The sequence below is a fragment of the Athene cunicularia genome, assembly GCF_003259725.1.
Source record: "Athene cunicularia isolate RWA chromosome 5 unlocalized genomic scaffold, athCun1 chr5_part3, whole genome shotgun sequence".
Taxonomy (NCBI): Eukaryota; Metazoa; Chordata; class Aves; order Strigiformes; family Strigidae; genus Athene; species Athene cunicularia.
In genome coordinates, this window is record NW_020799103.1 from 2,538,907 (window position 1) to 2,556,190 (window position 17,284).

The window sequence follows — 17,284 nt, forward strand, 5'->3', positions numbered from 1 at the left end:
GGGGGGGGGGGGGGGATGAGCAGAGATAAAAAGTTTAAAAAAAATGCAACCCACTTCTGAGGAACGTAGTTACTCACAAGGAACTTTTCTGTCCCCTTTCAATGATTGTTGATGTATCGATTCCCACCGTGGGCAATTTCCAGCAACAGATCCTTCCACAAGCACAATTACTTGGAGCAGGAGCCAAGAATCGTTTCGGAAAACAAAACTACATAACTATGTTGGCAGCTGGTGCGGTATTTCTAGATTTATCCTTGATTTTGTAGTGCTTGATTAGTAAGTCAAGCCCCTGTAAGACAGTCCTATAAGTAAGGAGGTGTCCTGATGCTATCTAGGACGGAAACATCCAACCCACGGCTTGAGAAATAACCCGACTCAGAAGCGGTCTGTGGTGAGATCGTATCTGTTTATGACTGTTCTCTGGTGTCTTCCAGCGAGAGCTTGCATCACTCGGATGCAGAATAAATACACTGATCTGATGACTAATGATCCGGGGTTGTTAGGTCATGAGAAAGAGCTATCACAGCAAAGAGAATAATCAATTACAGCTGTTGAGGACAGCAACGCAAGTTGAAACAGTATCCCTTTGCAAACATTGAGAGGTCCCTACCACCGTTAGAAAGGGAACAGCTGTAAGGGAGGACCACCGTCAGGGTGGACCGCATCTAGGTCTGAGAAGAGTACGCATGCAGTCTAGAATGACGAAAGCTAAATATATTGTCACTTGGGTAATGCAAAACTGCCTCCTGAATTCAGAAATCAGTTCTCAAGACAGCTGGCATAGTAAGCAGTACGTTTAGTCTGGTAGCAATTAATTCAGCCGTGAGTCGGGAGGAGAACTGACTTGCCTCACTTGACTATGAAACCTGGGGGAAGGATTTTCCCTACAACAGCCATTCATGAGCAAGTCACGTAGGTAAATTCCTGAATTTAAAAGAGCCATTACATTGCTAAGTCATCACAACTCTTCTGAAGACACTGGAGGGGGAAAAAAAAAAAAAAAAAGAGACACCATTTAAATTTAATTGGGAGACTTTCTACCGGCATACATGCACCTTCCTCAGAAGTCTAGAGGACTGACAGCAGTATTTTCTTAAAGTATAGAAATGTCCATAGAGCCTAGAGACAGTGTTAAGTTCAGTCCCAGCCTTTATGATCACCTTCACCCACCCTTTCCCCACCACCACCCTTGAAATCACTTAAAGGGAAAAGAACGAACATTCTGAGGAAAAAAAAAAAAAAAACCCACACACCTTTCAAGTACAGACATAATTCTGTACTTCCATAGTGTAGTCACTGTAGCCGGGCGGCTGGCGGTGCTCATTTGGAGAGAACTGTCAGAATAAGCACATTTCCTCAGCGTAACCTGCCTCTGTAAAGCCCCGTGTCATTACGGGGGTGGCACGGATGTCCAGATCCATAGCTATCCTAGCTAGGATTACAGGCAGTGACAGCTGAAGAAGTCCAGATCAGTAGGGAATACCCGATAAAAGCTTTGTAACCTGATGTAAAGCGGAAATGCAAAGAACAGACACTTGCTCTAAGGTCCTCTTGATTGGAACTGACACGCTGAAGGTTTTTCTGATGCTGCAGAATGGTCAATAACTACATCAGAGGTAATTCTTGGAGCGTTAAAGAAGGATAATGGGAACTAATGAGATGAGTGCTGATCTTTCTCAGTAGAGACACAAAGAATCTAGAATAATTGCTGACTGCCTTAGTTGAAGCTGGTAAATAATGAGGAGACCAAAAGGGAAATCTAGGAAGTAAAGCCTGACGGTAACATTATGAATGAAGAAAGAGATGCTGAATAGACGTTTCAACAAACCTGGAGCCCACATACATCTAGAGCTATAACCCATGGCAGTTACCCTACAGCAACTGTAAAGCATCTGGCTGTCGCCAGATGGTTAAACATCTTTCCCAACATTTCACATGCCCCAGGTGAGTCACCATCTGAGGGCAGGCTATCGGACACTGGAGTAACAATGACTTGGGTAGATTAGTGGGCTGGATAAAAGGGATATTTGAAATATCTATCTTAGTGACTCTAAAGGAACGTGTGCCCTCTTAAATACCGCCCAGGGGAACAACATACAGGTTCTACTCATTGACAAAAGAGACTAGTGGGATCTGCACTCCCAGAACTAGACTTAGTTCTGAATTAAAGAACTGCAGTACGAAACTGGCCTTGAGCCTGGAAGCGAGACCCGAACAGAGAACCCTCATAAGGCATCAAACGGTCTCCAAACCCCAAAAAGTGCAGAAGGGAGGTCCCAACGCTGAGGTGTCCGGATTGCAGACTGAAGTCCCCAAGGCAGGAGGGGACAGTGCTCCCAGGGCCATTTCCTCGCTTTACTGCTTCCCACAGAGGGGAGCTGACTCCTTAAGCGTCAGCACCAAATTCTAGGAGACAATTCTCTAATAAGCCTCTTCAGGAGCCTCTTTAAAAGTCTTGCAGTTTAGTCCTAATCCAAGGAACAGAATAAACTAGTATTTTTTTTTTATTTTTTTTTTTTTTTAAACAGGAGATGTAATTAGCCCATTCTGATGTCTTGCGATGTCAGTCTGGCATTGCATAGGTAGGCTGCAAGGCAGGGAAGAAGTTAGACTTGAGGTAACCTGAGTGTTAAGCCTTGGATCTGAAGAGGAATCTGGAATTTTGAGGCGCGCTTCCTGTATTTTGTTTTAGCATTTCTAGGGGGATTTTGTGGTTTTTTTTTTGTTTTTTTTTTTTTTGAAAGCAGAACTTGAAACATCAACAAATAAAATATTTGTTTAGGCATAACCCTTTCCAAAAAACATATGCTCTTACTGTGACGCAATAATCATTTGAAGTCTTTCTCAAGAAATAGCATTTCCCCAAAAGAAAAGGTAGATAGAAAGAAAAATGAATAAATAAAATTGGAGCAAAGAAAGAGGACTAAAAACTACATGGCCAGAAGCTAGATGATATTTTCCATAATTAAGCAGAGACAGGAAAATGGTGAAGAAATGAAAAAAGAAAAAGGCAGAAAATCTGAAGTCAAATAAATAAAACGATATAGAATAGAAATTTCTAAAAGTGATGCTAGTGACACAGCAAGAAAACCCTTAACACTCCAGCATAGTTAAAATGAGGCTGGCTGAGAGGGAGTCAGTGTTACATCCATCTCCCCTCGGTGAGTCAGCGTTACATCCATCTCCCTGTCCAAGCAGGGCTGGGGGGACGAGGTCTCTGAGCGCTGAGGGTAGGAACACTTAACAGAAAGGTACACATGGGCAAGTTTTTCAATATGAAATCAATGGTCGTGAACTTGTAGAGATTCAACTGCCTGTGTAAGAGAAAGTGCACACATCTCGCACTACAGACCGAGTATAACTGTACGGGAGCGTGTCTGTACCAGAGACTGGGCAGTGCTCTGTGTGCTGGCACCTGGTCATAACTCCAGTGACCAAAATACACCGCTAGAAATAGAAATGCCTTTATCCAAGCAAGTCTTCAAAACCTTCAAGACTGGAAACTGCAGAGTCCTCTCTGGGCAACCTCTGCCACCGCCTCACCATCCTTGCAGAGAAAAAGTTCTTCCTTAAATCTGGTCTTACCACTTCTTGTTTCTACTTGTACCTGTTGACTCTCACTCTCCTGGCAAACCACGGTGGAAGAGTCTGGGTCCACAAAAATCTCAGAGGGCTTTCACAGAAAGCCTCTTGGCTCTTTCCCTACGACACAATAAACCAGGAAGCTACGTGAAACCTCGCAGAGTTGAGATAAGCAAGCTGTCAATGGAAGTAAGAGCCTGCGCTAAGAAATTAAACCCATTTTTGTCCAGCAGTGAACAAAGTTACACTGCAAGAACAGGTTGATATTTACTTCCTCTTCATAAATGTGTGTCAGCTAGTACTTCAAAGATCTACTGTACTAAAACACATCATAAAACAGTATTCAGAAATGTCTTATATTTTCTGATTTTGGCTGTGCAATTTTCTAGTTTCGATAATTAATTCTAAAAGACACGGCAACTACGCATACAATGGGTTGAGGGAGTTGTGAAGGTATAACAAGCCAACGTTTAGTATAGCAAAAAAATACCTTACAATGCGAAAATTTTTACCTCATTCAAGGCACAAGTCCAAACCAGAAGAAGAAAAAAAAAAAAATGTAAAGGAAGGATGCAAAAACTCCTACGGTGTCGGAATCTAACTTGCTTTTTTCTACAGCCTCATCAATAGCAAACGATCGCTATCACAGAGCTGTTTCTTTTCTGCAAGTTCCTGTTGCTCACCACTCTTAAATTAGTATCTTTTACTACACGAAGCAAGGCATAACTTTCTCCCAAGACCATTTTTAACCAAAACATTGCCAATAAGTGGTTAAGGTTTCTCTGGCATACCAGAGATTTTTGTATTCAAACTTAGTGTCCACACTTTCCAGTCAATGCTATAACTGGATGTGGCAGATGCTTTTTTTTTTTTTTTTCCCTTCTGTTTTAGGCTCATATTTAATTCCCATGTATAGGGATATGGAAGTTGGAGAGTTCTAGAAAATTATGTGGAAGTTTTCATCAAGGACAATCAATCCCGCCCCCAGGAAGTGTGAACTACAGCATGTTTTACCTTTGAATTTATTTTTTTTTTCCTGCCTAGAATAATATATGCAATAACGATTCTCACAAAAATACAAAAGACCAGGAGACTTAAATTTTACAAACTCAGAATCCATCTCTACCTTCTCGGTCCCAAAATCATCAACCTGGCTTATTCTGATTCTTCCATATTTAACACAGTCCTGTAATTATAGCTTTGGATCATGAATTTAACAGTTTACAACTATTTCACATGGATTTATCTCCTGCTGATAGTAGAACTGCCGATCAATACTTCATAAAGAATTTTCGTTTAGGGGTTTGGATGCAACCGCATTCCTCCTCTTTTTGGGGATACAGCATCTATCTCTGAAACCAAACGCAGACAGCTTTGTATTCTTTCCCGTTTGATAAATGGAAAGTAGGTATATGACATCATGGACACATAATTAACAGGTTTAAAGACACAAGTAAAAAGCATCCTTTTTTTAAAAAAAATAAATTAAATATCTATTTTTAAATGTATTTTTAAATCTATTTAAATATATATAATCCTATCTCACATAGGATTATATCTCCTAACTGTAATGTCTCAGCCCTCACTCAAGAAAACCCTGAAAAATTTGAAAATTTCATTAGAATATTGTTTTCATTCACTAGTCTGAGGAAGCTTTACTAAGAAACCTAAACTATGTGGTTTCTCTAGGAAATGGAAACTCATCCCCCCCAGTTTGCAAACCACTGGGGATGGAACGTTTCACAACGAATCAGAGAGAAAACGCGTTACTTCCGTATGATTACAAGCAGGAAGATGACAGACCCAGTTTCAGTAATAAGATGCTGGGGAAGGGAATGTAGAGAATGAAAACAGGAGCAAAACACTTGAGAGTTCTGAACACGTGTCCAACAAAACTACATTACTTCGTATGTCCCAGAATTAGCCGTTTGCTAAGGAGTCTGATGCGCTTATATTGGGGTAAAAATTTAAAAAAATAAAATAAAATTTGAGTACAACACCAAGATTGAGTAAGCAAAGATTAATCTTTAACATAAAAAACCCTTAATAAATAATTGCAGTCATTAATTATTAAAAAAAAAAACTATAAACAAACTTTGCTTATAAATACAAGAACTAGAAAATCAGGAGACACGGCTAAAAGCCTTTTAAGGCTGTTTCTTTCAAAACGCCGTACATCAACTGCTTAAAAAGATGTAAGATTCCTATAAAATGCTGGAACACGGCAATTGAGGAACTGCTTCTCTAAGAGCTTGTAAAAATACCTTTTAATCTAAAAGCTTTGGGAAGCACATCAGTCAGCTAAACGGCATCAAAAGAACTGGTCAGCACGTCTTCAAAAAGAAAGGCAATGTTTGAGGCTATCGTTTCAGGGTAAACCTAGAGAAGGAGGACTTAGGAAAAAAAAAGGACCACTTAGCTGACGACTGCTCCAATTTTCCTTAAATGTTTTCTTCTTCAGCATACGTCCCTAGCTTTTATAAATGCCATACTTTTAATAAAACCTTCACTCTTGCTACTGCTTGTGTCCTTACATTGGTGGGTCGTTAATTCCAGTGAACTAAACTAAGAATTTCTCGAGTCAATCTAGAGCAAAGACGGTCCAAAGGACACGTCCAGGACCACTACTATGACGAATGTGTTTAACTAGTGCACTTAACTATCACAAAAATAGCGGACGTAAGGATCTAACAGCTGATTACGCCAAAACAACACAGAGAAGTGACATTTTGAGTCTTTAGACTTGGTTTATCACGGCACCTGAGAAACACGGGTCATGCTGGCACACAATATTTTATAGTGACGGTTTAACTGTCAAACATGTATTTATAAAGTCCATAAACAGCGCCGATTTTTGGAGGAATCATGAGCACTTTGAAGGATAGGATCGTAGTCCAGAACTTTCTTGATATATTGAACAAAGCTCTACACTTAGAAGGAATAAAATGCACAGAGAGAAAATGAGGAGTCGTACTGTTTGCAGCAATACGACATGCAGGAAAGGATATCAGACTTTATCGTGAGATGCTCCTGTGATAAGTGCAAGCTGCATCCACTTTGAGGATTCTGCATGAAGACTAGGGTAGCATTTATGATACACCAAAGGATTACTGTATGTAAATTCGGTATGGTTTTATGCTTAGGGTCCGGATGGAGTATGGTGCACAATTCTGGGGAATATAAGTGAGACTGAACCCTCAACTTGACTGCAGAAACGGCAAATTGAAAAAAAAGATGCCCTATAATGAAAATATGAAAATTTTAGTAAGAGACAGGTAGCGGGTGTGTGGAATGAAAAAGAGAACAACAAAAAATTCAGATTCGCTGTCTCAAAACCAAGAAAATTCTTAATTAAGGAACATAACCTGATGAGAGAGCAATTTAATCACTATTAGTAAAGACTCTAGACATTAGGAAAAGCTCTAGAGTGTTTTCCATAAATTGTCTATAAAATAAAATATACCAAAGTGTTTGAACAGGCCACTCGGAGATGGATTTTTTGTTGTCGTACCTATCTTCAGAACAGATTCAGAAAACTTCCACCAAGAACGTTCTTGGAGTATTTATTCTTCCTCAGAGAATGAGATAGATGAGGCTCAGCACTAAATTTATCTTATTCTACATTATTTACCAGGCTAAATCTATTACATTGCATACACGTTGATTAAAACAGCCTGTATAGATACTGTTCTATAGTCAATCAGTGCTTGATTGTTACCCTCGAGTCTAATTTGCCTTCAAACAATTTGCAGAGTGTTGCTAAACGTTACAAAAGAGAAAGATCAGCAGTCTGCATGACAACAGTTGGGAACGGCCTGTGTAAAGAGGCCAACGGGACACGATATCCAAAGCTTTCGGAGAGCTGCAACGTGCCCCTGAGTTGCACAATTACTACCGGCCTAAGTAAGAGCTGCATTATTATATCCCCAAACTTCTACGACTGAATTTGGCATCTAATTCCCCAACCATATTTAATTTAGCTATTTAACATATGTTTGTGGGAGACGATGCAATTTGTTTATTTTAAAGCCAAATCGTGCCCTGGGTGTGATACAAGGACAAAGAAAAGGAAGTTTGGCTGCATTAAACAAGCAAACAACAGTAAAATCAGATTTAAAAGTCTCAGTTTTCTCAGAGGAAAACAGATTGGGAATGGTGGAGTTCAAGCTACACTTCTCTAGAGGTCTCTACTCCATGGCAAAGTAACCAAAAAACGCACAGGGAAAAAAATACCCGTCTAACCAAGAATTTTAAGTGGTGCTATTTACAGGATGAGGACCCAGCAGGTTAATGATTAATGAAGATTGACCGTACCTGCTGACTTGCAAGAGTCAGACAAGAGTAAATGAGCCATGAAGAGGTTGTAAAAGGCAGAGCAAAGCAAACTCGCGGCAGCCGCTCACTGCACGTTCATCCTTTGCAACTCAACCTGCTGCAGCATGAACGTGACCACGGAAAGCCGTGTCTTCCCAGCCTAAGGCGTGCCACGTCCGTACGGTCACCGAGACGTTTATCCTCATCTAACACCTTGCTCCTCTAGCACATGCCCCCTGCAGTACTTTGAGGCATTTCACCTCTTGATCAGTTTTAACACTCGATAGCTGTGCAAAACAAAAGCCGTGGGCCCGATGGGATCTTAACCTCGGTCTAAAGTAAGGATTCAGGTTTTCCTCGTGAAAGACACTGCAACCCAATGCAATTTGAAAGCAGCACTCGCAGGCTCACACAGTGTTTTACAGTCTCCGAGGCACAGGGGGAAAACATGTGTCTGTCTTGGTCAACTTTCATTCTCTCTATCCTGGCTGTACCGCAAAGTCTTGCTGATATGAAGGAAGCACTTTCACGCAACGCATTCACGTGCTTTGTTTCGACTATTATTTGAACAGATCGTTGGATGTCTCCTCAAGGAGGCAGAAGTTCATGGCAGTAACCCAGAAGCAGCATTTCGTGTCTTGCCACTATTAAGGAATTCTCACTGAGTTCTGTCCACTAGATAATTCACTAAGATATTCTCCATCGAGCACATGAAATACGTAGCTGTGAGTGGCATGTAAGTCATTGTACACAGTTTTTTCTTACTCTGCACAGCTGTTTAGATGCCATTGGGGTCTTCACAGTTTAATAAAAACACAGTGCAAACCCTTGAACTGAACAGCTTGCTTTCCTCCCCTAGTTACTAGCACCTAACCACGACACGAGACGTCGTTATTTATCACTGGAAGCACTCACTGCATACCTAAATGAGAACCTGAAAGCTCTATCAGTACAGGCAGAACTGGCAGGCGCTGTCTGAATGAACTTCAGTTAATTGTGCTAATGTGGGATGAGCACAGCGCGTACTGTCAGCGCCACAGAAATACCAAATTTAGTTACGCATCAAATTTGAAACTCATCCGCCAATTAGAACACCGATTTCAGATTGCAATCCATACAGTAAAATTAAACAATCCTCTGCACTGAGATCCACTGGGATTTTTCTTTTTTTGATCTATGTAGAACTGCTGTTTGTATCTCACTCTGCTGACTTCAAAATTCCTCTGTACTTCTGTACTTCAGCAAAGCTTAGCGAGCTTCTCACTACACTGTGAGTTACACTTACACCTGGCCATAAAGGCAAAACTCGGGCCAAGTCTTGCTCATTAGTCACAGCTACAGAAACATTAACAACTGAAATACTAAATTAAACGGTGCTGTTTCTTTTAAAAGAGATGAAGCACCACCATTTCTACTCGTTAACAGCAGCTGATGCCTCAGTGCTAGATTATTCTTAAAAAAAACCCCCCAAACTGTCCATATTCAACAGATTTCTCCCAGATAATCTTAGGAAATGGTTTAATTTTAAGGAAGATGGAATTATTCCGTCATCAAATAAATTCTCACTTATTCTAGATTTTCTGGATGTATGAAAACCAGGGAGAGGTCTCTAAGCAAGCTCAATAGGACAACAGGGCAAACGCTTATTGAGTTTGCACATCATATTTGTTATTTACGAAACCCGGAAGATGCTTCAGGAAGGGATGCTAGGGTTAAGTTGATTATTAAAATTAGTATCAATATTATTACCCATCCTGTAATTTATAATCAACAGCACTCAACAATATTTCTAAGTGTGAAATATCAAATAGCAAACTGTCCCATCCGAGAAACAACAAGCCTACGTAATTTCTACCTACTTTCATAAATATGATGTGTATTCTCGATTTCCAGAATTCCTTTCATGCAATATGATCTGGAAATAGCTGGAAATACTATTTTGTGAGTCATCACTCTGGATTCTGATCCCTTTTTAAAAAATGGTAAACAACATTTCATCCCGCTGAATGTGTTCGTTAAGTGAAGTACTACTGAGCGTCAGTAACACAGCAGAACCTAATTGATGGCTGATAAAACAGTCATTACAGCCGTGGCAAACAATTCTTAGTCATAATCTACATCCAGACGGGCAAAAATATCTAGGCAAAGAAATACAGAAAATAGAACGCGAATAAAACAATTTTCGTATTCACTTTGGATAACAAACTCAGGTGCGTCCTAGGCTCCAGGTTCAAATAATTGATGCCCATGTTTAGCTGTAAGAACGTGGGAAGCCAAGCCGAAGTCAAGGTACAAAAGCCTTGACCTCTTGAAGAGGTTGCATGGAATATAAATTAGTCTACGTTTGTTTTATGTCAACATCCACAAATATTTATTCTTAGTGAAGCACAGTCTGCATTCTGCTGCGTGTAGAAATTTTCCCTTTGAGCCAAGCACACAGTGAGGAAGACTCCTAGAAGTACAGGTCAGAGAAAGTTCTCTCACCTGAAAAGTTCCTGCATGATCTTCTTCTTTGTCGCCTTCTTTCCCCTCCTTGAGAGCGATCAGCGTGAATCCTCGGAAGTAAGCAGGAGTGGCAGCAGAAAGCGTCACTGAGATATAACGAACAGAGAAATAACGAAAACACGGTATTAACTGTGGAACCGGTTACTTGCACATCACGTCACGGTTCGACTTGAGCAAGGTGAGTGTTTTAAATTGGTATTAACACAAGCTAGAGCGCTCACAACATGGAGCGGGGCCAGCCAGAATACAAAAACCAGCCACAGTCCAAGTTTCCACATAAACTGGAAAACACTGGCATGATGTGAAATACCTCAGCTATTGTTTTTTCCACACAAACTTTTTTTTTTTTTTTTAAGCAGATGGCGAATCTGCTCAGATCTGCAAGAGGGCTATTTTTTTTTTTTTGGTTTTTTTTTTTTTTTTTTTTTTTTTTTTGGGGTGGTGGTGGTTTTTTGTTGGGTTTGTTTTTTGTTTTTTTAACATAAGAAACATTTTTTGAATATTTGGCTTCAGCTTTCGTCCTGTTCTGAGCACAGACATGTACCTAGGCATTTTAGTACACAGAAAGTCTCTTTAACTGTAAAGCAAGATGACAATACCGCCAGCTCCAGCCCAGCTACTCCCAACACAGTACTCCAACTGGTGGAGGTTGTTGCTCTAAAACTTTCTTTCCTTTAACTTCAGGTCAGAACAGGACACAAAGTTAAGCTCGTGGCTAAAGCTGGGCTCTAAAGGCTGTGCTGCCAGCTCTGAATGCCAAAGCATCCCCCACATCAGCAAGACACCCTTCTTCACACACCAGTCCTGACCAGGAAGGTGCCATTGGATCCACCAGCAGAGAACAAATAACGGAATGTCGACTGATCCGATTTTACCATGCTTAGAGTCAGAATTACACCCCTCATTTTCTGCTAGTGCGTGATACCTCTATATGATTTTTTTTTTTCCTATTTCTTATTATCAGTTTCTAAGCACCACACCCAGCACCACAGTCAGGTGGTTCTTTTGAACACTATCAAAAAGCTGGAATGAGGCAAAGTTTTGAGGCAGAACTTTTGGGGGGAGTTTTAAAATTACTGAACCCTTTTCAACACCTTACAGGAATCCTTTACTGAAGTAGACTTTAATTTTAGGGGAAAAGGGTTTTTTTTAATTAAAAGGAAGAGAGAAAGTAAACTAGATTAGTAATACTTTTAAGTAGCTTTTACTTCAAGCATAATGCAGACAGTGATGCTCATAGTACACACTATTGTCACACTCTCAAACCCCGACTGGCACAATAAAAACTGAAGACCACCCAGAGTTTTCATGAGCAAACTGCAGCTACCAATGCTGCTTCATAGACGAGACTCCCTCTCACACAACCAGGCTGTGAGGGGTTGAATCACATGACTAAAAATGAGAGATTGCCCTTAAAAGATTAAATTTCAAAATATGTCCAGAATTCATTTGGAACATATGGAGAGCTCTTTGGTCTAGAAAATCAGTCGTGAAAAAAAAAATATAAAATAGGATTTTTTTTTAAGATTTCTAGAATTATGCAGCAGTATTGGGGGTCTAAAACCCATGTTTGTAGAAAGACATTAACTTTGACTATATGTGAAAAAAAAAAGAAGGATTGGAGAGATACACAGAAGGTTAAAAATTGAAATGAAAGCGCCACGTTTAGACCTGAACACCTGCAAACACCTGTACAGATCTAGAGCGGTGATCAGCATAACAACAAGTCCCCCAACTCTCAAGACTTTCAGCACGCTCTCCATTGCATGGAATCTTATTATGAGGTTAAACCTCATCATTTTTGAGGAGAAAAAAAAACCTGTCACCTTTTATATACGGGAACTGAGTAGTAGCATAAAAACGTAATCAGAAGCTTTAATGCTATTAAGTATTGCTCCAATTCATTAATTCATTATCTGCCCAGTAATTAGTGCTATTAGCCCTATTTTGCAAACTTTTGCAGCGTTATCCAAATGAAAATCCACAGCCGGCCTCTCAGTCACCATAATTGAGAATGGCACGCTGCTGAACTCAACGGATGAATGCATTACACTTGCTTGAACAGAGTCTTAGAAACTAATTGCCATAAAGGTCTTTTACGTGCAACAATTTTTTCCATATATTATATGTAATTCGAAACTCTGAATCACCGTGAGTAAAAGGTTACACCAGAAATACCTCGATACTTAGGCAAGAAAATAGAGAATCCAGCTGTGAACTGACTCAACAGTTTTCGTCCTTTTCCTCAGAAATTTACAGTTCAAAGATTTCGAAATTCTAAACGAACACCTACCTATAAAATAGAGGACATCTGAAATGCCACAAAAGCCATGGGGGGAAAAAAAAAAAAAAAAGTGGAAGGTAATTCCAAAGCCTGACTCATAGTTTTTGAATGCCTGGGGTTAGCAATGCTCATGCTGTGGTTGCGGAGTCATTTAAACCCAGAATAAATCCATGCTTCCTCCAACACGAGCGCTCCTGCCCTCCCCCTCCCCGCGCTGCTCCTACGGCAGCTGTGCTGTCAGCCAAAGCAGGGAACACATCCAGTTGAAGAGTAAAACAAAACAAACCCCCCCAAGCAGAGAGTTCAGCTGGGCGCCGTCCCCAGGAGCAGTCCTGCCAGCGGCGGGGCCAGCCCCGGTACGGGCCAGGGGCCAGGAGGGCGATGACCCGCAGGAGCAGAGCGGATCTGTGGGATTTTAGGAGCCCTGCAACCTCAGCTCAAGGATACCAGAAGGATTACGTGCTTCGGTCACCCCGAGCTAGGCCAGAACGCGAGCTGAAAACATCTCGGCGGGTTCTCCGAACGCCCCGGCGTGCCAAGGCACCGTTGCAGCGCAAGGCTTTGTCTGAAGCTCTCCTAAACCCAGAGCCGTGTTACGGGGACGGTTCTGCAGCCGCTGGCTCCGGACTGATTGTTTCGGCACAGGAGGCAGCTTGCATTGCACAGGCAGCAGTGGGAAGCTGTCAGACTACATCTGGTTTTCACAAGAGATAGCAGCTCCTCGTTGCACAAGAGTGGAGTTCTCCTTCTCGGGCTAAGCTCTGCCATTTTAAACAAAGCTCAGCATTGCTCCCACTGCGGTCGCGCTAATTAACATTCACCGAACAATACGAACTTCCTGTAAAGATCTGTTAAATCTCAGAGCAAGTCTCGAAGTTAAGGATTTTATTTTCGAGAGAAGATCATATATCAACAGTTACTTTTGTCTGCTTCCATCCCCTCTGGCAGATCTCCAGTTACCTTACAAGCTGCGCTTTGGCACACGCCTTCGAGGCTCCTCTTTCCGCAGAGTCCCCAGCTAAAGGTGGGCTGATCAAAGCCGTTGCTCCTTTGGTTTCAGGCAGGAAATCTGACTTTCCGCGTCCCACGCTACAGCACACCTTGTGTTGCACCTCGCACAAGCACCAACGAATACACTTCACGCTATGTACTTTTATCCGTAATTTGCGAAACACCAGAACCTCTAAAATATTTACAGAAGGAGGGCTTGCTTGTTTGTAAAGTATATAAAAGTGTTTGCGTGTTGGGGGAGGAAGAAAGAAATAGGAAAGATTCAACATTCCTTAGAAGTCCCCAAGCGAACGCAACAGAGCATCTAACATTAAAGGAGCTTTTCCTTGAAAACTGAGGTGGTGAACAGACCTACAGGTGGAAATTCTGTTAAAAATGGAAACAGCATCCACACAGAAGGTGTAGCTAAGGGCTATATCAGTCAAACCTTCACCTTCTTTATCCGAGTAACAATCTGCTGATATTATGGGAGGAAACTCCATCTATTGCACGTTAGCACATGAGAAGACTGTACTGCTGCCCTTTTTTAGAAGCAGTTTGATTTATATTTTTAATAGGATGAAACTTAGATCATTCTTCATGGAAATCTCTTGTAATCATTAATCTAACTCTACAGATCAATAAAGCTAGGGCTGAGTATTTTCAAGGATCATTACCCTGTAACACCATCTAAACTTCAGGCTCATTTGTGCCCTCTGAATACAATGGGAACTTTGACCTTCGGTGGAAGCAAAAGCAGCTACATCAAGGTCTAAGTGAAGCAGCAGGTAGGAGGAGGACACCAGCCTCAGGACTGTGTGCCCACAAACCCCATACTCTGGGAGGACCTGCCCACCACCTGCTCCACAAGGGAAGAGGCAAGAGGATTGCAGCCTGAGAGACCAGGCAGATGAAGAACACTCGCAGGCTACAGCATCAGAAGTCCCGCAGAAAATGTTAGAAATCTGTCACGTCACCTTCTCTGTGGGACACCACGAAGCCCGTAGCCACTGTTGCATTGTTAGGTGTGCGGGAGGAAAGGGAGGCGGCTCCTTCAGCCCTGCTGCTACCTCATTTTTAATTGTCTCAGACAGGAGAACGCGTTTTTATTTACCGACACCAGCGTTTGCAGACCAGAGGAGGTGCATACATGTTGAAATAGATTATTCAGTGCTCAGGGTCATTTTCCTCTAGCACAGCTCCAGAGAAAAGCAAACCCAAGGCTCCCATACACACAGACCCACCCAGGATTTCCCTTTAGGGCAAACAGATCCTGGCTGATTCCCACTCTGCAAGACAGCTCTGATGCTTCCTCCAGTCAACACAGCTCAAGGGTCTTCCACGTGTGCACATCAACCAACGACTGAGTCATGAACATGAACGGATGCCTCTATATCGTCAATTTAGTGGAGGACAGCATTTGTACGTACAGTTAATTCCTGTGTTATCCACCTTGCATAAATACTAGTTTATTCCAGGAGCCCACTAGGGAACGTGCCAAGGATCCAGATTGCATTAAATCAAGCTCGGCCCATGGAAACAAGCACATTTGGCTCCAACTCAATGGAGGTTGTACAACGCTGCAGAAGATTTGCGCATCTAGCAATCTACAGATAAAAAAAACCCCACAGACGTGCCATAATCCCGCATTTCTTAATTATTGGTTGGATTTTCTACCCTCTGTATAACAGAATAGCACATCATTTCTGTATAGCAGAAATAAAGTTCCAGTTGTACTGCAGAAATTCCTTTGAAAATGAGCTCTTGAAACTTTCTGTAATGATATTAAACTATTACCGTAGATAAAGTGTATGTTCCAGTAACGTTTACTTATGCTCTTCCAACCATTCAGAAAGTGTCCTTAAAGGACTATCTGGATAAGATTGAAGTGTTCAGGTGGCACATAACTAAGTACTTTCCCATGCAATAGAAATTTCTTTGATAGATGACTGAAAATATCCAATAATACTTCTACAGAAGTAAATTCTTAAACTTTTTAAGAACAGTCACATTTGTCACTGTCAAAGAACATGACACTTATCTCTACCCTGCTTAGCAAACGTATCAAACTGATGCGCAACACGAAATCTTTCAGACTCAAGGTACTAATCCTAATGTCTGGAACAGTTAACCACTTGGAGAAGATGTAAATTTCCTCACAGCACATTAAAATAAATCAATCCTTGAGGGGAAAAAAAAAAAAAAAATATCAGCAATCATGCAAAGTTACCGGCTGATGCTCAAAACAGGTTAATCCCTGCTGAAAATTTATTTTTCAGCCTTTAAGGGAACAGGTTTATGCTACATGCCCACTTGTTTCTCCCTGTCCATACTAAGATTCCCACGTTCGTGCAGTGGGAAAGCATTGCTCGTTACACTGGATCTAAGGAAGGTCGGGAGAAACACTTTGAAAAACAGATTTTGAGAGTTTCTTCTAAGCGATGCCTATAAAGTATATTAGCTACCGTCCCTACAGTGGCCAAATTCTTTCTTAGTGTTTTTAAAATACAAAGTTAACACTATACTCCACAAAGGTTTGTTTCCGAAGGCGTTATATGGTGAGGCAGGACAAGTGACCAAAACCTTTGCCTATTCATTAGAGAAATCCGCTGAAATGTGCTTTGGAAGTTAATTTGACGATTGTATGTGAAGTGCTCAGAAAAGAAGCAGCAATGCCTCCATCTCTTATTTACAGTGGTCATTAGCACCATCTCTGCCTCTTTCCTGTAAAAAAAAAAAAAAAAAAAAAAAAGAAGAGGGGGGGTGGGATAAACATAAGTGGAAAATGTGGGAAGTTGGCAGCGTGCTGCATCACTGTTTGCCCATATGCTAACTCATTATATTAACATTCATATTTCAGGGCAAGAACAATTAGCTCTGAGTTTCCTCTCCCTCCTGCTGAATATTGAAGCTTCTTCTATTCCCTGGTATATTCAAAGGGATAAGGAAGAAATCCTACACCAGTAGGTAAACGGGGGAAGAGCGTCGTTTTGTATTGCACCAACTTGTGATCTTGTGCTAGCGCTGAGCCGGTAGAGAGGATTCATGAAGGAAATTCCTCTTAATACCGAGTTAGCGTTTGGGAATCAAGTGATGCTGTGAAATCCAACTCCCTCTCACTTGTCATGAAAGCATCCCCAATAAAGTAATGCGGGGGAGTATATTACCCTGTCTTAACCCACACAGTCACACACACACACACGCACGCCAGAAGGGAGACGGAGATGACAAGCAGAGACGCCTTATAGTTTCAGAGACACTTGTCCTGAGCATTACCGTTAGGATGGGATGGAGGGGATGGCCAACTTACCCCGGTAACTGTTTCCAGGCTTGTAAAATTCTGGATCGCCCTCCACCCTCAGGCTAAATTCATTGTACCCTTCCCTCCTGGTGCCTTGGGCTCGCAGGATCCGACTGCAATATCCCTCGGATTTCGCGGCTTTCTCCAAGGTTTCGTCCGAAAACCCCTTCGCCACCAAGGGGAAAGTCAACGCCAGAAGCCGCAGGGCGAGCGGCTGCAGATGCGCTCCCATCCTCGGGCTCCGCGCAACTTTTCCTGGTCGGGGCGGCGGCGGTGCCCGGGAGCCCCGCGGCGAGGGGGGCCGGGGG

The 17,284-nt window shown here is 41.8% G+C and overlaps 1 protein-coding gene across 1 annotated transcript in view; it reads right to left on the minus strand.

The window, feature by feature from the left end:
• The window catches only part of LOC113481301 (spondin-1), a 159,969-nt gene extending 142,761 nt beyond the window's left edge, over positions 1-17,208 (minus strand). The window contains exons 1-2 of the mRNA XM_026850825.1: positions 16,986-17,208; positions 10,381-10,487 (exon numbers count right to left, since the gene is read on the minus strand). Of these exons, the coding sequence (XP_026706626.1) occupies positions 10,381-10,487; positions 16,986-17,208 (330 nt within the window). The remainder of the gene's footprint in view (positions 1-10,380; positions 10,488-16,985) is intronic.
• Positions 17,209-17,284: the final 76 nt, after the last annotated feature.